The sequence below is a fragment of the Marmota flaviventris genome, chromosome 19 (genome assembly GCF_047511675.1).
Source record: "Marmota flaviventris isolate mMarFla1 chromosome 19, mMarFla1.hap1, whole genome shotgun sequence".
NCBI lineage: Eukaryota > Metazoa > Chordata > Mammalia > Rodentia > Sciuridae > Marmota > Marmota flaviventris.
Window position 1 is genome coordinate 23,775,790 of NC_092516.1, and position 21,566 is coordinate 23,797,355.

General features: G+C 54.6%; 1 protein-coding gene across 1 annotated transcript in view; it reads right to left on the reverse strand.

The window, feature by feature from the left end:
* The window catches only part of Galnt17 (polypeptide N-acetylgalactosaminyltransferase 17), a 230,389-nt gene that overhangs the window by 20,545 nt on the left and 188,278 nt on the right, over positions 1–21,566 (reverse strand). The window contains exons 7-9 of the mRNA XM_071605427.1: positions 12,904–13,089; positions 10,107–10,244; positions 7,327–7,422 (exon numbers count right to left, since the gene is read on the reverse strand). Coding sequence (XP_071461528.1) covers positions 7,327–7,422; positions 10,107–10,244; positions 12,904–13,089 — 420 coding nt within the window. The remainder of the gene's footprint in view (positions 1–7,326; positions 7,423–10,106; positions 10,245–12,903; positions 13,090–21,566) is intronic.

The following is a 21,566-nucleotide window of genomic DNA, read 5'->3' on the forward strand; positions in this document are numbered from 1 at the left end:
TGTCTGCAGAGGCAGGACTTCCCAGGAGTCCCTGCCCAGGACCCAAGGTCACATCTGCTCAGTGTCGGGGTCTCCAAGGCTGCTTCTGCTGACGGGCCCCATAGCTCTCCCTCTGCGGTGACTCGGCTCTTTTGAAGCTGTGGGCAGCTGCCCTGTAGAAAGTCCCTGGATGGGTTTGTCCACTGCCCTCTCACTACTAGACCTGGGCCCGGGTGTGTTTCCAGGAAGAGCCAACGAGCACGGGGGCTGCGTCCCGGGCCACCCTGGGGGGTTTAGGAAGTTCCCTTCTGTCAATGTTGCCCTTGGGCACTCGGGAAGCTGGTGTCTGTGTTTCTCAGCCACAAGCCACCCCTCCTCTCTGCCAAGGGACATGCTGAAGCTGAGCAAATCCCTTGTTTTTCATGCACTTACAGTATTGCCCATTGGTGGCTCTGGGTGACTTCACTGCCCTGGTGACTTTCATTTCCTCACATCCTCCTGTGTGCACTGCGTCTCTGAGACCCCCAAACCCGACACTTGGGCTCTTTTCCTCCCCTGTGCTGGGATCAGTCCCAGGCCCTGACGCGTGCTGGGCTAGCGCTCCAACACAGAGCTAGCCCCCCACCTCGGAGCTGGCCCATGGACACTCAGGCTTCAAACACCTGAAGCTGTTTCTACCAACCTGGACATGAGTCATTTGCTCCAAGGGCTCGGCTTCTTCATTTGCAAACCAGAGCTGTAACACCTGTCTCACCGCACGTCACAGCAGGTAAGTAAAACAAGATGTTTAAAGCGCTTCGTGAAATTTAGTGGCTTAATAAAGGTGGTGACATTGGGCTCCCAAACTCAGACTTTTATCTTAAAAGAACTACGTTTGTGTAATGCTCAGTGAGGAGTGCAGGGTAAGGTGAGGTCAGGTATGATCTGGACCCCGTGGGCACAAGAAGGCAAAGGCCAGCATCTCTCAGCATCCCCACAGGTGAGCTGACTCAGGGACAGGACATGTGCAAGGTGCCCTTTACTGACTACAGTCTTACTAAGAGGCAGGGGACACCGAAGACCCCCGGGAGCCACACTGGGCAGTGTATTGATGGAGTGTGACATGACGAGGAGTCTTCAGTGCTCCGGTGACTTTGGCTGGCCCCAGGTTCACCAGGTTGGGGCCTCCTTTCCTGTTGCTCGTGACCAGGCCCTGACTCAGGCCCTGCAGGAGTCTCACAGACACAAACCTGGCCCCTGGGGGCAGAAGGCAGCAGCCAAGCTGAGAGAAGCCTCCGGGAGCAGGCCTGTCCCTCGGATGCCCACCTCACACCACAGGAAGGAAGCCACTAGGAGGCTGTCCATGCCTAGTGGATGGCGGCAGAAGGGCTGTGATGTCTCCACCAACCAGAGCCACTTGGATTCACCCTTCATCCTGGTTTGCGATGATGCAAACCCTCTTGATGATCACCCAACAGATACCACCTCTCCAAAGAGAAACCAGGCTTCTGTGAACGGGGGTCCTGGGAATGAGGCTCCTGTGAGGTTTCAGGCCTGTCCCGTGGCCCCTCTGCTATGGCATGAGCACCTCCCTGCAGGGGCTTCTCCCCCTCCCACGCTTCAGAAGCAGCAACGGGATTTCCTTATTAATTCAGTGATATGCAAACAGCCTACAAATCAACACGTTTCTTTTGGGGAAAAAAAAGGAAAGCTGAAAGCAAAAGTCTCAGTAATGAAAAGAATTGTTTGGGGTGGAAGGATTGTAGATGGTTTAAATTTTTATTTTCCAAACTCTGTGTGCTGCTATGCCTTAGAGTCAGAAAGAAGAGAGAAAGATGAGCAGCGGGTTTCACTCACTGGGCTGGTGGAAGTGACGTCCCTGGGCAAGCAGGAGGGCTCTGCTGGCCAAGTGGGAACCCCCTCCCTTCACCGTCCCGAGCTCCTTACCCAAGTCCACCCCCAGCACAACACCTGCGTCTGCAGAGCAGTCAGCTAAACTTCTAAGGAGAAACGAAACTTCTAGCTGCCATCCTCGCTGGGAAGCCATGTATGACCACAGGTCACCTTCCTGGAAAGAGCTCCTCAATCCATTCTGGCTAAGCAGAAACCGGCAGTGTCCCCCCACGACCTTGAGTCCTCCTAGGGTGAAGTCTAAACCCCCCACCCCGCCCCATGGGTCTATGGTTTCCCAGGAGCCTGAGTCCCACAGATAGGAAGGGACTAGTGGATTGGCCTCTTGTCAAGTGGGAGGTGTGCAGGCTGCTCTCTGGGGCAAAGTGCCTTTCCCTGGGTGCCGACTCCAGCGGGCTCTCAGGGCGCTGCCCCTGGACACTGCTCTTACAGGATGCATTTGGAAGCTACGAGGCTGCTAGATGTCATTCCTCTGTGTTGCCTTCCACATGCTAATGGCTCAGTGAAGCCCTGCCACCCCAACAGGGCACGAGTGCCTTATTGGCACAATGCATCACAGTGACAAGGTGTTTGGATGATGTATCGCTTAAAAGATGAAGCCATCGGAGAATGAGCCCAAGATCAGATTAAATTTAATTATGGGATCAAAGCATTCACATCTGTCGTCCTGGTGATGAATTAACTGAGGGAAAGGATGTCAGGCCCTGGGAACAGGAGGCAGAGGAAGAGGGAGACGCACCAACGGGGCCCGCAGAGGAGAGGGCACCGCGCCTGCCCCAGCCTGCCCCTTCGAAAGCCCCCAGGACGCAGCCTGCAGCCACCCTCAGAGCCTCATGGCCACGCACACCTGGGCACGTCACGCCGTAGCTCCTGGCTGTTCCAAAGCCTGCTCATGAGCTCCCCAGGGCACGTCACCCAGATCCCTTTCCGGGTCACACCTCTGTCATGGCACCAGCTCTTGGAAGCTGCCATCCCCGGCTCAATGAGGAGGCTGTGTCAGCACCTGCTGGGACGTCTCCAGTGTGCACGTGTGAGTGCAGAGGTGACTCCCTTGAATGCCCCCCTTCAGTGGGTCCTCTGCTGGCTGTGTGTAATGCATGGGGCTCAGGGGACCTAAGATGACGGAACTGCTCCGTGTCTGAGGTGAATCACCTGACTGCACGTTCTCTTGCAGAACTAAAGCTGCATGGTGGTGTGTGCAGCGCCTACTCTGGTGGCAGAGACAGGAGGGTCACTTCAGCCCAGTAGCTTGGGGTCAGTCTGGGCAACACAGCAACACCCCCCTCTCAAAAAAATGGCCTAAGTTTACATTATACAGAGTACATTTTATTTTAAAAAAATTTAAAACCTTGGAGACTGAGGCAGGAGAATCCCTAGTTCAAAGCTAGCCTCAGCAACTTAGCGAGACCCTGTGTTAAAATAAAAAAATTTAAAAAGGGCTGGGCATGTGGCTCAGTGGTTAAGCACCCCTGGGTTTGATCCCTGGTACCAAATAAATAAATAAAAATAAAAACCCAGTTATATAAAAACTGAGGTAATGTTATAAATCTTTTAAAGATTAAGCTGGGACACCAGGCATAGACTGGACATGCCCCAGACTAGCAGAGACAGAGCCGCTCCCTCTGATGTCTAACCCAGACCTGTCCTCAGTAGACTCGTGGCCAGCAGCAGGTGGCTATGAAGGCAAAGTCCTAGGAGATGCTGGATAGGACCTCGGGGCCCGGTTTCAGCTGTCTGGGACTGCAGTCGGGAGCCATGTGTGTGATGAGTACCCAGGTGGCTCGGAGTCTGTGGACACATCTGAGCTGCTGGACGGGAAGCCCTGGCCCTTCGTCCTGACACTGTGTTCTCCATCCCTGTTCCTGTGACTGCCCGGGATCCCTGCCTGCCACCTCAGCCATGTTCCCTGAACGCGCCCTGAGCTCCCTGTCTCTGCACCCTGCTCTTTACAGTCCAGAGGCAAATGCGTCCCCTGTGCTGGTCTAAGCCTCCCTGCAGTGCCCAGCGTGGGCTACAGCACAGTTCGGGGATCACGGATACGAGATGTTCCCCAGAATCTGCGGATAGCACAGAGGAGATTCCAAGGCCACAAGTCACATGACTTGTACTCAGAAACCAGCATGGCTCAGCCTCTCCATTTTCTCATTAAAAAATGGGGTGGGAAGGTGGCCATCCATCAGGCAAAGTATGAGGAGGACGATGAAATGGGCCTCGTGGACATTTCTGTCCCCGCCCTGGTGTGGCCCTGGCCTGGAGTGCTCAGACTGATTTGGGCAGGGGTTGGAACTCAGCTCTGAGAGAGCGTTGACCAGGGGCAGCACCATCAGGACCTTGGACAGCAGCTCAGTGGCCAGGATTCCAGGGCCACCTCAGGGCCCTGGGGAAGGTCAGGACTGTGGAGGATGCTTCAGCAAGTGCCTGGGCCCCTGGGGGCAGTGCTGCCCACTGGTTGGTTATCTCTTTCTGACCACACCTTTGCAGCTTTGCTCTCAGAAGCAGAGGCTGGGGAGGGTGGACCAGCTGCCCTGACAGAGGAGGTCCAACCCAGGGCCTGGGGACTCCCACGTGTGGCAGCCAAAGCCATTGGGCTTCCACATGGGTGCTGCAGCTTGGGGACCTACCTGGCCATGTGCCCAGGGGGGAGTCAGCCTGGCACTGGGAGAGGGCCTGTGGGCCTCGTGGGACAAGACTTCCTGCTCTAAATGGGTCCCAGCCAACACAGAGGGTGGCTGCGCTCTTGACATTCAATCTTAAAATAAAACGTAGGCTCCAGAGAGAGGTGCCTGTTTGTCTCGACCAATCAGCTATGGGGGGGCCGAGGCCATAAGGAGCTCGCTGCAGACACTTGGAGGGAGCAGGCCCTTAAATGGCCGGGAGCCATTTCCATCTTGTTGACAAACACATGCTACAAGACAGGAAATCACCCTCCTCCTCGGTGCCCATTTTATCTCTTTTTAATTGCTGCCGGATAATAAATTACAGTGCAGAGTCCATTAATTAAGCTAACGCTGTCCATGGAACACCAGCTCCTTCTTTGGGGAGATGCCTGGTTCCAGGAGTTCTGATTCAGCCTGCGTGTCCACAGCACTTAGGGGTCAGTCGAAAGACACCAGGGCACATGCCAGGCTTGGAAGGAGCACGTGGGAAGGGGCACCCTGACGAGCCAGCAGAGGGACTCCTGCCTGGCAGCCGGAGTGCCATGCTGAGGGTGAGTGCTTAATTCAGAACATGTGGTGGCACCGAAAGCCACATTAGACTCACTTTAAAAATCAGCTCATGGCACGCGACCAGGGCTATTCACGAGCGTTCCTCCCTGAATCAGTGGTCGGGGGCAAGGGGCAGCCTAATTTGGCTTGTTGTTCCATAATCAGCTAATGGCAGGCGCACACATTTGGAGAAGCTCTGCACGCAGGTGGAATTGGTGAAAGATGAGTCCCAGTGATTTCCCAGCAGAGGCTGGCGCTGTGCTCACGGAACACCAGCAGGACAGGCAGCCTGGGCACCTGGCTTCCGCCTTCTGGGCAAGGGAGGGGGGTGGCCATCTCTGGGGTGAAGGGTCCATTCCATCTCTACCTAGGCATCCTTGCTGGAGTTCAGCAGGTGCTGAGAGGGAGGACCCAGAGGAGGGAACAAAAGAGGAAGAGAGGCCCTGGAAAGATGGGTGCGTGTGGCCAGGTTCTCAAGGGTCCTCCCCAGACCGTTGGAGGGTGTTCTGGGCAGCCAGGGAGGGCGGTGGGCAGGGAGGAGGTGGCCACAGGACCACAAGAGACAGTTGTGGCCCCCCTCAAGTCCTGGTCCTCAAGTCAGCCCAGGCTTCCTGAGTGGCTTAGAGAATTGTCCCCTGAAGTGCCCAACACAAGAAGAGACTGCTTAGAGCCACGGGGACGCTCGGATTTCTGGGGGTGTTTAGGAGAACATCTCTCCCCTTCCTCATTCACAGAAGGTGGCTTCTTCAGGCTGCTTTGTGATTATGCAAATATCTACCTGAGGGAGTCTCTATTATGCCATGGTTCCTAGGACTCAGTCCAAGTGCCACCTAGCAGAACATGTATCTGTACGTCCTAAACTATTTCCTGATGGCCCGTGACATGCCAGGCGTCCTCCTGGATATGTAGCCTGTGGGATTTGAAATGTCCCTTAGAAAACTCCTGTGTTGATCTCACGGTTCCCAGTGTGGCCCGGTTCAGGGTGGGGGTTCTAGGAAGGGCCATAGCCTCACGGGTGGGACTAATCCAGCTGACGGGTTGACAATGGGAATGGACTCCTGCGTAGTGACTGTAGGCAGATGAGTGGGGGTAGAGAAAGCGGGTCATGGAGGTGTGGCCTGGGGGCCATCTCTGTCTCTGGTCCCTTCCTCTCTCTCTCTGCTTCCTGGCTGTCAGCGGAGTACCTTCCCTCCACGCCCCTCTCCTATGTTGCTTTTGCAATGGACTCAGCCAACGTGGACAGAACCTCTGAGACTGTGAGTCAGATCCTTCCTGCTCTAAGCTGTTTCCTCAGGTGTTTGGGTCACAGTCACTAAAAGCTGACCCATGCAAAGCCTGAGAGTTAGGTGTTCTAAAAATGAATCCTGGCATATCCCCAAATATGGTCAAGTCTAGTGAGGTCTCCAGGTGGCATTACCCGAGGGCAGGCCCAGCTGCCTGCTGCCTGCACTGGAGCTGTGGGCATCGTGAAGATGGTGCAGGAGGGCCCTGCCTCCTGCCTCTTGTCCCCTCCCCTCGGGTCCTCCTGGTCCAGCACCACCAGTCCCCTCTTCTGTGGCTCTCGGTTGGCGGAATCATGTTTAAAATTTACGACTGTCAAGGCTGATGGCAGGTTTGGACGAGTCTTCTCCCTGTCTTGGGAGAGTCTCTGCTGAGCTCTGTGTCCACACACACACACACACACACACACACACACACACCACTGGTGAGTGCTGAGCCGTCAGAGGAAACCCCTTCTTCAGGCTCCAGTTTAACCTGGAGGTTCGTCTCTTGGCCCCTCTGGTCGCCTGTGTGCTCCCTGGAAATGCTTCTGAAACACGGTCCTCCTGCCCGGGAAGCACTCTGCTCCTGCACCAGCACCCACAGTCCAAATGAATGTCAGTCTCAGGATGGACACGTCCATCAGCTTCTCAGGAGGGAAGCGTCTCATTTCTTCCAAGCTGCAGCCAGGCCTTTGGGTCATGGCAGCGTGTGCACCTGCGGCACCCCTCTGCAGACCAGCAGGGACTCTGAATTCATTCACAGGTCCTTTCCACAGGACATGCACACTGCCCTCTTAGCATCTGCTGACATAACTACTTGTGAACCCACTCCCTGCCTCCTATGGGAAACAACCAGAAAGCCCCCACCTTGTGGAATCACAGAATAGGGACAGTCACCCAAGTACAGGGCAACAGGAGTCCCCAGAAGTCCCACAGAGCCCTGTGGGCTGGAGATTCCAGTCCCTTCTTGATCGGAGACACGCTCCTACCTGCGGTCCCCAGCCGTGGCACGGGTACAGTATGGCTGTGTGGTTCTCCAGCGGCCCCTGGTCCAGGCAGACGTCCTTGGCCTTGTTGTTGCGAAGCTGCAGGGACAGAGAAAACACGGCCATCAGAGCTCTCCTGGTGGGGCTGCTCCCCACTCCGTCCCCAGCACCCCACCGCCGAGGGGCATGCAGTTCCGACGTCAGGCTGGGAAGGCCCCACCTTAGCAGGAGGAAGTCCTCCTGTGCCTGTGTCCTGGGTGCCAGCCCGGCTCCTAACTCCTCTGTCCACAGCATACGGGAGCTGAGGGGACTTTCTGTAAGGAACTCTGGTCACCCACCTGAGGTTCAAGGCACCTCAGGGAGGAGTCAGGCAGGGACAGACATCCTAAGTGAGCCTCAGCACTGACGCTGGTTCAGTAGCCCTGGGACGCAAGGGCTGGCTTCTCAGGCCATTACTGGCAGGAAAGCCAAAAACTAAAACTAAAGAACAAGCAACACCTGGCTACTACGAGAAGCCCTAGCAACGTGTTTCTGCATACCCAGAACCATTTCCTGATGGCCCGTGACGTGCCAGGCACCCTCTTTGGTGCCTAGAACTCACTTGTGGAGGAAATAGATGAGGTCCCCAAGGACACCCTGCTCCTGGGCACATCTCCTTGGGGTGTGCGAGGCCCTCTCCAGCGCAGACCTCCAGGCCCATCACACCACCTGCCACCCAAGGACCACAGCAAGAGGGCAAAGGGACAGGCTTCAGCCACCTCCAGGTGCATCCAGGGTCCTCTGGGTGCATCTTCCACAGACCAACCTAACCATATGAATCAAGATGGCGGGCAGGAGGACCCTACCTGTGCACCCAAATCACGTCTAGGCCAACAAGTGAGCGGAGCTTAAAACTGCTTAAAAACCATCCTTATGGTTATAAGAGTAACATCCTCTCGGTAGGGCACTTTGGGCACACAGAAAAGAATAATGGTGTTGGCAATCCTTCATGGTCCTCCACGGTCCTCCACGGTCTTCCACGGACCTTCACAATCCTTTATGGTCCTTTAGAATCCTTCAGAATCCTCCATGGTCCCCCAAGGTCCTACATAGTCCTCCAAGTCCTTCACATCCTTCATGGTCCTTCATGGTGCTTCACAGTCCCTCACAGTCCTCCACAGTATTCCACAGTCCTTCACAATCCTCTACGGTCCTTCCCGGTCCTCCACGGTCCTCCATGGTCCTCCACGGTCCTCCACGGTCCTCCATGGTCCTCCATGGACCTTCACAATTCTCTACGGTCCTCCACAGTCTTTCCAAGGTCCTCCATGGTCCTTCACAGTCTTTTGAAGGTTCTCCACGGTCCTCCAAGGACCCTCACAGACTTTCACAGTCCTCCATGGTCCTTCACAGTCCTCCACAGTCCTTCATGGTCCTCCATAGACCTTCACAGTTCTTCACGGTCCTTCACAGTCCCTCATGGACCTTCATGGTCCCACATGGTCCTTCATGGTCCCACATGGTCCTTCATGGTCCCACATGGTCCTTCACAATCCTTCACAGACCTTCATGGTCCCTCATGGACCTTCATGGTCCCTCATGGCCCCTCAAAGTCCCTCACAGTCCCTCACGGTCCCTCACAGACCTTCACGGTCCCCCACAGACCTTCATGGTTCCTCATGGTCCTTCACAATCCTTCATAGACCCTCATGGTCCCTCATGGACCTTCATGGTCCCACATGGTCCTTCATGGTCCTCCATAGACCTTCACGGTTCTTCACGGTCCCTCACGGTCCCCCACAGACCTTCATGGTCCCTCATGGTCCTTCACAATCCTTCATAGACCCTCATGGTCCCTCATGGTCCCTCATGGTCCCTCATGGACCTTCACGGTCCCTTGTGGTCCTTCACAGTCCTTTAAGACCTTCAAGGTCCTTTGTGTACTTCCATGGTCCTTCACGGTCCTTCACACAGTCAGTCAACCCTCCCATTTTTGGACAACTGCATTTTGTTTGGCTCTGGCTGGGAAGAGGGACCCCATACACAAAGCTTTAGTCATATTTCCGATTTTGAAAGGATAGAGGTAGGCTCTTAGGACTGGATTACAGTGCCGAGGGTACGGACACTGCAATGTTCCCAATAAGCTGCTCAGAGGGAGGCTTCCCATCCCCTCGTCCTCCCAACCACAGGCCTGCAGATGCTTATCCACGTGCCAGTTTAAAGTATTTTAAGAGGGAAGAAACAAATCCTATTTTCATATGTTTGCTATTAACATCGGAATGTCTCATGTTTTGAGAATTGTGTATTTCTCCACTAGGATCTTAAGTGGTTTAACTATAGATTCGTAACAGGTTTTATATATTAAGGACATAAATGTTTTTATGTTATATTTGTTCCACACAATGATTTCAGATGGCCAAGCTTTTAACTTTTATTCTAATATTTATGCAATTAATCTATCACACGGTAATTGAATATTTATTTATGGAGGGCCTGGTCTGTGTCTGGCACTGTGCTGAGTTTCATGAACAAGACAACACAGTCCCCATCCTGTGGAGGTCCTTGTGTGGAGGGCAAGACACACAGGAGGGGTGAGTGACCTGGTCAGGAGGCCCAGCCCTGCTGGGGTTCAGAGAAAACCGAGCTGAGCTCGGGAGGACACCCGGAAGGGGCTGGGTGGCATTGGCCCCCTCCCCACTGGAGAGGACCTCGCTGCCAGGGCCACACCTCTGAGGGCCAGTCCCTCTCCCGTGGCAGAGCCGCCCCCTCCCCACGGACTCAGCCCAGGGTGTGGCCTGAGTTACCTCCCCGTAGGCCACGGTGTTGTTGTATCTCCTCATTTCCGGGTAGACGTGGTCCAGGTACCACTGGAAGTTCTTACACTTCAGACTCTTCCTTAGGGCCCTCCTCTCGGAGACGTCGCCGATGTCGATCCCCGGGTTCTGGAAGCAGAGGAGAGAAGGGGCGTCAGCCACTGGAGCAGGCGCAGGGCCCCCTCTCCGAGGAGCTTTCTGGGAGGGGAGGGAGCCCATGGGCTTGCACAGCAGTGGCCTTAGGGGACCTGCCTGAGGCCCTACACACACACACACACACACACACACGCACGCACGCACACACACCCCCCGCTGGGAGGGTCCCGTCCCAGGGGTGCTCAGAACCCTGCAGTGGGAAGCCCAGACTGCTCCCTGCTCTTCCTGGGGAGAGGCTCCTGAGAGGCGCTGATGCGGGCACCCACCTTCCCTCTTCTCTTCCCAGGAATGATCAGAGCCAGTTATTGGAGGGATTATTTGATTAAGGCAAGAAAACAAATGCCTGTAACCTCCTCCTGTCTGTCTTTTGCACACACGTGTGGCTTTCCTTTGTTGGCTCCTGGCGAAGCTCATTATACGCAGAAGGGAAAATAATTTCCCATTGCAAAGCTCGTAATGACGCTCTAATGAATAATTCACTCTGCTTTTACAGAAATGAACCTGTAATGGGCTGCTGTGCGCTGACGGGGAAATAAAGTATCTGGAACAGGACCCACAGTCCTACCCAGGTGGCCGCAGATCAGTGGTGGCAGGAGGCTTGCCCCTCCAGGGAGGGCGGTCAGGTGGCACTTGGGGGCAGAGCAGAGGGTTCAGATGATTGCACTAACATTTCTTTAGCAGTGGGACATTGATTTTAAAGAAAAATTCCTTTAAAGTCAACTCACCCAATCCCAAGGCAAACACGAGCAGTAACATTTAACCCTTGGTTTGAATATACTAAGCATGATTGATGAAGACGGTCATATTTAAAACCATGATGGGGACCCTCAGTATTGGGGACCAGTAATCCAGTAGCCCCCCATCTGTGACTTCAGTCTCTTGCAGTTTCACTGAACTGTGGTCAACCACAGTCCACATAGACTAAAAGGAAAATTCTGGAAATAAGCAATTCATGTAATTTCAAGTAACTTTTATTACAATGTGTTGTTATTATTGTCCTATTTCATTATGAGTTATTTTTGTTTACTATGCCTAAGTTATAAATTAAACTTTTTCATAGGTGTGTATGTATAAAAAATAATACATACAGGTTGAGTGTGCTTTATTTTAAATGCTTGGGACCAGTGTAAAGTCCTTGCTTAGCATCTAGATGGACATCTTAAGTGACAGCCACTATTTTAAGAAAAATTTCGCTTTCCAGTTCAAGGGCATTTCTGAGAAAGGCTCACCACCCCTCATACCAACCCTACCCTTAACCAGAGGCATTAGGACCCTCCAGGTTCTAATCCCTGAGCCTCCCCCATAAAAGCCCCAAACCCCAAGCCTGTGTTGCCCTCTCCATCTATGGAGAGAGGGCCTCTATTGGTCAGCTCTGGCAATAAACTCTGGTGTCCATGTCTGCCTGGTCTCCATCTTTCATTTCTCATTAGCCCGTCTCCTGGTCCTTGCTTTCCTTTCAACCAGCATTCAGGGTTTATTCAGATTTTGTAATATTCACATAAACTTTCCTGGCTGACCATCTCTACTCTGCAAACTGCAAACCTAAAATGCACCAGGAAACATTTTGAATGTCACGTCCGTGATCACAATGGATGCTCGGCCTGTGTGGGTTCAGTACTACAGTTGGTTTCAGGTGCCTGCAGACATCTCCCCCATGGACGGGCAGGGGCACAGTGATGGGGGCACTGGACTGGAGGCACCATCAGCTCCCCTGACTCCAGGCCACACCCCCAATCTAGATCCATCTATACAGAGGGACGATGACTGACATTCCACAGACCCCGCAGGGCTGCGCAGAGGGTCCCATGGAGACGAGGGGTGCACAGCCTGCACATGCCTTGTGGTCATGACCTGAACACAGCACACAGGCCTCACGGAGCCACCGTCTCCTCATCTGTATTATGGCCATCCTAACAGCCCGGGACAGCCTAGCTGGCCAAGCACTTGCATTTCCTGGGGCCACTCCAGCCTCACGCCCTCCTCCCAGGCCTGCTTTAGGGATGGACAGGGCTTCCTGCGCCAGGCCCTGCTCTGGCACATCCCTGTACTAGTGCACCTAGTTGCAGGATCACCTTGGGAGGGAGGCCTTGGTATCACCCCCTTTACAGTGGAGGAAATGAAGGTGCAGAGGAGACGCGTGGACTTGGGCAGCCCTCGTAACTCTTAAGTGACAGCTGGGACTTAAACCAAGCTGGAGCACAGCCTGCAGGACTGTGGCATCAGGAGTTTCCCAGGCCAGATTCTAGCAGAATGTGGAAGAGAGGGAAGAGGCTGGCCAGGCGTGTGGCACCAAGCAGCTGGCGCTCTGGGGGAGAGCAGTGAAGGCAGATGAGGGTGCAGTGCCAAGGGCTTGGGCAAGAGCCTGCTGGACACCATGTGTGGTCAGGAGCAGGACCACTAGATTAATGCAATAAGACCGGGATTAACACATAAGACCCTCTGATCTTTGTAAGTAGATTTATTTCTGTGGCGTCTGTCCCCAGGCAAAGCAGGGGATCTAAGCCTCTGACATCTGTGAACCTTCCAAAATGCATTCATGATTTCCCACAGGTGACATATTTCTGGCTCACTAAGGGAATTTGTGATCTGAACAGCAAGGCTCACTGTCCCGGGGTGGTGAGAAGGGACCTACCTCCAGGGGCAGGTTCCATGCTATGTACACGTGAGACTTGTAATCGTCCATCCAGACCTCAGCCACCCGGAGAGCGTTCCTCTTAGTGTAGAAGCCAATGTTGCTGTTGTACGGCTTCTTCTTCCGCTCAATGTGAGCCACCCGGGAGCAAGGCAGGACCTCCATGCTGCCCCCACAGAGCCACACCTGGAGATAAAAACATTTCATTAGGTTGAGACAGGAATTTTCAGAGGCCTCTGCTCTTCCCCCAGTCCCCAAAGCAATGGTTCACCAATTTAGTGTGAGTGAGAAATACATTTTATTATACAAAGCCCCTGAGAGTTCAACATGGGTTTGTTATTGCAGCATAGCTTAATCTAAGCTGACTAAAATACACAGAAAAGAAGGTTTGGAGAATTCCTACAGACACAATAGTTCAGGATATAAAGCCCAGCTCTGCATAAGAGAGCACCATAAGCCTAAGACTTTTTTTTAAGTTCTCACTAATGCACAACTGGCATCCATGAAGGCTTTCTTCATCTGGCTGAGCTGTGCCCTGCCAACCCAGAAAGGAAAATTTAAAGTAAAAAAAAAAAGACCCTCTTGATCCATATCAATGCAAGAAGTGTACATTGTGCTGTTAATATGCTCTGTTTTGGAGACCCAAGGGCGTGGATGCCAGGCCTTCTGGAAACATCTCCCAGTGCCATCCCAGGCAGAGACCACTGTTGTGCTGGGGTGTTCAGATGGAAGGCTGAAAGGATGGCTGCTTTTGAGGGGTTCAAAAGCTCAATGAAGTGGGACTTATCATCCTCTGCACGGATACAGTGGGCATCCTGGTTCAAAGGGCCCTGCTCCCTGTGGGAAGGGCCGGTGCCCTCTTGTGGTCCAGGCAGGAAAACCTGAGTATTTCTGAGCATTTCAAGCCGGGCTAGATTTTGAAAATGAGTTTCTGGGTACCAGTAGAGAAAAGAGGAGGAAGACAGAGAGGCTTGATATTGTTACGGCTCCTGAACTGATCTAAGGATTCAACACAATCCCTGCTAATACATCAGCCTGGTTCTTTGCAGCCGATCCTAAAATTCATTTGTAAATATGAGGGACCCAAAATAGGTTTAAAGATCCTGAAAGGAACAAAGTTAGAAAACTTCACTTTCCACTTTCAAAACTTAACACAAAGCTACCACAATCCAGAGGGCATGGTATTGGCCTAAGAAAAGACCCACAGACCAGTGGGATAGGAAGGAGAGTTCAGAGACAGACTCTCCCAAGTGTGACCAATTGACAGGAGTGCTAAGATCATCCAGTGGGACGAAGAAGAGCTTTATCAACAAGTGAGCTGGGACAACATGAGGAAGAACGAATACAGACCCTGCCTCGCATCACACAAATCACAATGGATCAAAGAACGAAATGTAAGAACCACAACTATAAAATTTAAGAAGAAAATATAAGGATAAAATCTTATGTCCAAGGATTAGGCAAATGCCCCACAGCTGATAAATGGAGAAATAAACGTGGCCCATCCATAGGCTGGAAGATTATCTGGGGGTAAAATGGAATGCTGCCCTCCGCTACCACGGGGATGGGCCTGGACATCACGTTAGGTGACAGAAGACAGGAAAGACCATGTTGATGATCCCGTTCCCTTGAAAGGCCCCGGGTGGGAAAACCGGTGGAGACAGAAAGCAGACAGGTGACCCCTGGGCTGAGGGTGGCCCTGGTAGACGGGTGACCGCCAGTGGTGTGGGTGGCTTTTTAGGATGATGAAGTGTTCAGACACTCATTGTGGTGAGGGATCGCATAACTCTTTGAAGACACTAAAAGCCACTCAAGTGTGTACATTGAATGTGTGACTCGCCCTGGTAAGTGACGATCTCCACATGTGACGGTCTCCACAAAGCTGTTGCCAGAACAAACAGGTCTGCGGAGATTGGAGCGAAGGTCATGGGGTGCGTTTCAGGCTGGGGGCTCCAGTGGACAGACAGTGGAGGAGCGGAGCTCTGAGGGCAGGTTAGTGCACAGGGGCCACAGACACAGGCACACGAGGGGCCTCAGCAAAAGCTGAGACTGTCTTGTAAAAGGAGGCGCCAGGTGGGGACAGAGTCCACAGCCAGGTGATCAGCACCAAGTCCTCCACAAGCACCTGGACCAGGGTCAGGCTTGTCCCAAAGCTGGGGTGTGGCCAGGCCACTGAGAAGGACCGAGTGGTGAGAGGCTGGGGCCGGTGTCAGATGCCGAGCCTCTTAAGCAAGAAGAGGGAGGGGATGAGCCAAGCGAGGGGCAGGCAGCTCTGCAAGTCCATCCTGGGTGGCAGGGACATCGGCCTCCTGACCTGGGCACACCTGACACACCCACGGGCACCAGCTCAGAGCTGCCCTGCTCTTCCTGCTGAGCTGGGAGGGTCACCCCACATGCTTGGTGCTCTGAAACTATGTCCACTGTTGGGAGGCCAGCATCCTGGAGGGAGCGGCCAGGTCAGTGCAGCTGGCCTGGACATCTAGGAATTGCCACCGCCTGCAGGGCATTCCTGTCCTCATCCTGCCTGCCCTGTCAGGTCCATGGCCCAGCCCAGCATCTCCACAGACTCCAATAGCATTTGGTGTCCTGAGTGTGATAAGTGGCAGCAGCGCACCTTGTGTGGGACAGAAAATGGCTCCGATGGACACTCACACTGTCAGTCCTCTGGAGGGCCAGGGGAGAGGCAGACCAGAGCTAAAATTAGAAAGAAAAGGTAAAAGAAGAAAAGGAAAAAGAACCAGGTGCGATGGAGTGTGTGCGGGAGGAAGAGAGGCCCACCTTGGGCCTGAGAGGCAGCCTTCACCCCTGCTGCCCCATCGTCCACTTCCAGTGTGCCCGCCTGCTCCAGAGCCCAGCCCAGGACAGCGAGCTCCCAACACTGACTGGGAAACCCACTAAACCCAGCAGAATGCTCGGAGGAGAGAGGATGAGGTGTGAAGCCGTAGCCCTGTCAGTGGATTAACTCACATAAACCGGTCAACTGGGTGGTAACTGTAGGCAGCTGGGGTGCGGCAGGGGAAGTAGGTCACCAGGGATGTGCCTTTGGGGGTGACATTGTGTCCCTGGCACCTCACCCTCTGTTCTGGTCATCTTGATTTGTCCCTGCACCACCTCCTGCCATGGTTTCCCTCCTGTCCCAGCCCAGAGCCGTGGAGCCCACTGACTGGACTGAGCCTCTGTAGCCATGAGCCAAAGTAAACTTTTCCTCCTCTAAGTTGTTTGTGCTGGGACTTTGGGTTACAGTGACAAAAATGTGACTAACCCTGAGGGAGGCAGAACCCTGAGTCCAACCACATGCTACAGCAGGGGGCCACCATTCCCTGATGGACATGGAGGGCACTGACCCCTCCTAACCAGGGAAAGTAGACTGGGGCCATGGACCCCTTAGTTTTCCTTGCCAACACCTTGTCCCTCTCTCTGTAGAGTGGGCTGGTGCATTCTTCCTGCACTGTGAGCAGAATGATGAGGGGACGGATGAAGGGCCTGGGGTGGTAGGGCTGAGTGGGCACAGTCCCCAGGGAAACCCTGTGGACCTTTGGCAGCACCAACAACTCCTCAGACTGGGAGGCCAAACGCCTCTGCTACAGAAAGCCCCGGAGCAGCAAGATACTGCAGGGGAGACAGAGGGAGCCCAGGACCTAAGGGGCTCTCAAGCGCTGGGGCCTCTGCTCTGGGTTGGCTGAGGGGTCACTGGCCGGCCATGCCTAAGTGGCAACCAGCCACCGGGAAGTCATGCAACTCTAGAAACAGCTATTCGTGAACTTATGTATTCATCAGAAACTTCCCATTCTTGGTATGGGGGTGTAACTCCGTGGGAGAGCGTGGGCCTGGCATGCACGAGGCCCTGAGTCTGATCCTCAGTTCCAGAAAAACAAACGCATTCTCCTCTCCAGTGCAGGGGATGGGAATGGAGAGTGTCATCAGCCAAAATTGCTGCTCTCACGAAGCTGGTGATCCATCAAGGGAAACACATTCATGAAGAGCAGAGGAGAGGTTCTCAAAGTGGACTGAAAAGTCTTTCAGCCTGAGCTACAGGTCAGCTGGGGCCAAGATGGAGAAAGCACTGGTCCCACCTGGGATCTGACCCACTGAGTGCTCTGAGAGCATGGGCGGGGGCTCCCGCAGAAGGGGGGTGGTCTCCTGCAGACAAGAACCAGCTACTGGCCTCCCAGTGCAGCTGCTCCCAAGGAAGGGTCCCGAAGATCTGTTCTCTAGGTTGGAGTTTATCAGCCCCAATGGCAAGCTCCTGGACAGAGGGAAGGAAAGAGCACAGGAGCTGACCCACTGGAAACCACTCCAGGCCAGGCCTCCCCAAGAACAGGACCATGGCCTCCAGGTGGGCTAGAGGAGGCCAGAAAGAGCCCGCCCCAAGCTCTGGGACCACCCCTGCTGGTAAGGTGGGGTGGTGGTCCTACATAGAGGGCAGTGAGCCACCAGGAAGTGCAGAGACTCAGGACACAGTGAGCACTGTGTCATCAATGGGTTTGTTCATCAAAAATTATCCATTTGGGGGATGGGGGTGTAGCTGAGCAGCAGAATGTGGGCCTGGCGTGCGAAAGGTCCCGGTGTGGGCCGAGTAGTCTCCAGCATGGGCCAGGTAGAGGTGGGGGTCCGTTCCACTCTCCTACGTGGGGGCTGGAACGGAGACTGTCATCCAACAGAACTGCTGTTCTCGTGGAGCTGACGATGCGGCAGGGACGTGCATTTGCTAATAATCGCAAGCAGAGATGCAGCACCCCGAGACGGAGCTGGCTTCCAGGAAGGATGTGGCACACTGGGAGGAGAACCAGTGCTGGACAGGAGAAGCTTCTCTGCTAAAGGGCCACTAAGGTACAGTCTGAAGGGCTGGGCTGGGCTGGGTGGAGGAAGGTGGTCAGCGTCCCACTCACAGAGGAGCTGGCCAGGACTCTGGAGGAGGGCGCTAGGGGCAGCAGGTGGGATCCAAGATGGTGGCAGCAAGTGTTCCCAGGCTTCTTTGCAAGGGGACTTCTTCTCCTCTTACAGAACCCTTGGACCCATCTGTCCATCCCCCCATTGTTATCAACTTGCAGTGTTCACAGAATACAGCAGAAATGACATATCACGCCATCAAGGCTGAGCTTAGGAGGCGTGGCCAATTCCACGTGCTCTCTCCTGGAACCCTGAGTCCACCCTGCTGTGAGGGAACTGAGGGTCAGTGAGGAAGGCCCAGCTACTTCAGTCACCCTGGTTGAAGACGGGCACGTGGACAAGACCACCTGGGATTGAACCAGCTGGCCCACTGACTGGCTGCCCGTGGTAGTGGACCCAGCTACACAGCGAGAGCCCTAGGAGTTATTTTTACCCATTTTCCTCCCTCCCAGGCATGTCTAGTCATTTCTGACGATTAGTGGGCCCCGTCAATGCCCCTCAGACAAGAGCAGACAAGCCATCCAGCTGACCCCAGCCCCAACGGCCAGACTTCAGAATTGTGAGCCAATCTGTCACTTAGGTCACCATGTCTGGACTTATAGAGCAGCAGACAGGTGCTGTAAGTGGGAAGTCCAGGGACTGCAGGAAAAGCCACGTGGCTGAGCTTAGAGGTGGACTCAGATTAGTCATGGGAGACAGGAGAGCGCAAACTGAAGATGAAGGGTAGACATGGTCCATGCCAGACCTGGGTCTGTGGGCCAGGTTAGGAAATCCATCCTTCTTCTAAATGATGCTGAAGGATACGGGCTTGGAAAAAGTCACTCTGGCTGAAGTGAGGGAACAGACAGCAGCAGAGGAGGGTCGGAGAAACAGGAGAGCTTCCCATCACGCAGGAGAGGAAGTCAGCAGCTTTGGACAGGCAGAGAGCTAGGGGGTCAGGGCAACAGAGAGGGAGACGTGGGGCGAGGGGAGGGATGTGTCATCACAGGAAAAGGGCTGGGTGAGGTTCGGGAGAGAAGGGTGGGAGTAACTCCCAAGACTCTTATTGCCTAACTGAACACTCAGAAGCACCCTTCACTGGACACCCAGCTCGTCCTAACTACTCAGGCCTCTGGGTTAGGAGGAGGTGGTAAAGGGGACATCAGGAGACTCCAGGGGCTGTGCAGCTTGGCCAGGTGCGTCCCTCTGCCTCCTCACAGCAGGCCTGGGAGAAGAGGGTGCTGGGGGGTGAGAGTCCAGGGGGGATGGGTGCCCAGCACTCCAGGGGGCTCTCGGCTCAATTACAACTTGTGACGTCTCACCCACACAATCGACTCCTACCACTTCACAAATATTTCCCCAGTTCATTAGAGACTTAGAGATTGTGGGAAGAACGCCATCAACCCAGTAGAAGTTGATTTCCAGAACTACCCTGGACCACGGCCTGGTGACAGTCTCCGGGAACAGACTCTTCCCAGCAAGAGTCCCAGGGTCTGTCCTGCAGGGCAGGACAAGACGCTGGATTGCATCCAAAACTGGCTATGCCTCCAAAATCACCAGGAGAGCCCTTAAAACTTACAATCCTTGATCCCACCCCAGTCATTTCCCAGGGGCAAACAGAGGCCCCAGCAGTTGTCTAAGAAGTTCTTCCAGGTGACGGTGATGTTAGCCACATCTGGGGCCCAGCCTGGAGGACATGCCATAGCTTTTCAGAGGCTGTAATGTTGTCACTCGTGTCCTGGGGACAGGAAGGAGCTGGGCAGGAGATATGCCCTGACAACCCTTGACAGTTGGAGGTGGTCCAGGGACTTGGGAAAGGCCCGGGCGTCTGTGAGCGTGCCCGGTACTGCTCAGGCCACCTTCTCTCCAGGGCCCCGGCACTGAGGAGCAGGGCAGCCAGGGAGATGGGTGAGCGAGCCTGAAGGTGGCCTCCGTGGCATGAGAAGAGAGGTGAAGGAGGCCCAGGTGTCAAAGCCGACATTACTGTGCTGTGTGAGCTATTCCCAGAGGCTTTGGCCTCTAAACGGTTTTGTTATGTTTAAAAAATGTACAGCATGGCCTCTTGGTCCAAGATACTTACTTTATTCATTTTTAATCACATGCACACTACTATGCTAAAATACTTCATTTGAAAAATTTGACAGATAAATAGAAATTCAAAAATGTTATAAAATGTCAATGCTCACAGACTCCTCTCCTTCCCCATGGGCCATCGAGCATAGCCCACTCTGGACACCACTGCCTAAGAGCAAGGGCGAGGCCCCCACCTAACTTCACAGGATTTTGATGGTCAAGGTCTGGGCTTATCTCACAATTTTCAGAAGCCAGCTGTATTTCATGAGCAGCACAAAGCATCCTTCAGGAATAAGGAGACTCGGAGCCCCAATAATCCCATGACAGTTTTCTACCGTGTCATTAGAAGAGCCCGTGCCATTTGATATGAAAGTCGCTTTCCACCGGGAGGTTTCCAAGGCACTGTCTGGGGAGGCCCTCTGTACAAAGAGCCTGAATGAGCCCCAGGGAGGCTCACAGAAGGACCAGGAACCCCCTCCTGCCCCGTCCCTCAGGTGGAGCAAGGAAGAGTCCCGGCGCTATGCTCGGCACGTGCTCCCCAGGACTGGCCAACCCCTTCCACATCCTGCACTGATACCTTCCCACCTGGCTCAGCCCCTCCGCCTCCCTCCATCACCACCAGACCAGCAGGCCCCGTCCTCCTCCACCACGGGCACCACGCTGCCCCCACCTCTCACCTGGACCATAGCCATCACCTCCTGACCCAGCCCTATCCAATCCGACCTTCGCTCTGCAGCCAGGGGGGTACAGGTGGATCTTGCCCTGGCTCCAGTGGCTCTGAGGATTAGGCCCATGACCTTGTGAGGCCTCCAAGGCCTGGCGTGGCCTCCGGCCCCTGCAGTGTCCTCTCTGTAGCCCTCCGTCCCCCTCAACCTTCTGTCCTTGCTACTCTTCCACGTGCCACACTCCTCTCGGACACTCCTCCCCACTGGCCAGCTGAGCCCTGCCCACACCTGAGCCTACAGCTCTACCGTTACTCCCTTGGGGAGGCCCTGGGCAGAGCCAGAGTCCCCTTAGATGCCCGTGTGGCCTTTACAGAGCTCAGCACACAGGGTGGGCGGGAGTGCACCCTCCCACTTCCTCACCTGTCGTCCAGGGTCCAGGGTCCCCCTGCCCACAATGGGCCAGACACGTGAACAGCTAATGAGTGCTCTCCCCTCAGTGAAGGAGCCGTGGATGCTCTCATGAGTGGAGGGACTGGAGGGTGTGAGTGTGGGCTGAGCCTGGAGAGGGCGCCCAGGAGCCAGGGCAGAGGAGAGGGACCTGGAGAATGGGCTGGAGTGTGCAGCTCACAGGCAGAGAAGGGACGGGCGGCCCAGCTGAGCCCCACAGCAGCTAGACCGAGTCCCTCTCCTACTTCTCCTCCCACAGGAGGAGGCCAGGCCAGGCCCTGCTTCTTTGAGTGCTGTTCCCTGGTACTGTGCTGGTGTCCCCACCAACCTGGCCAGCTCGCCCTGCACCAGGTGTGAGCAGAGGGTACAGAGGGAAGGGCCTTTCCTGCAGGCCCTGCGGCCATCCCCCAGGACAGCATATGGACCCCCGGCTTCTCCAGCACCCGCATTCCTGAGGGTCTTATGGGGGGTGGCCTTTGTGCCTCATTCTGTATCTGGGAAGAGGACTCTAGGTGTTGAGTGCCAGGCCCATGAGACCCGGATGCCCTCTGGTCCTTCCCTGGGGGAAAAGCCTGACCTCCATCTGGACAGGGGCGTCCCCAGGTGTCT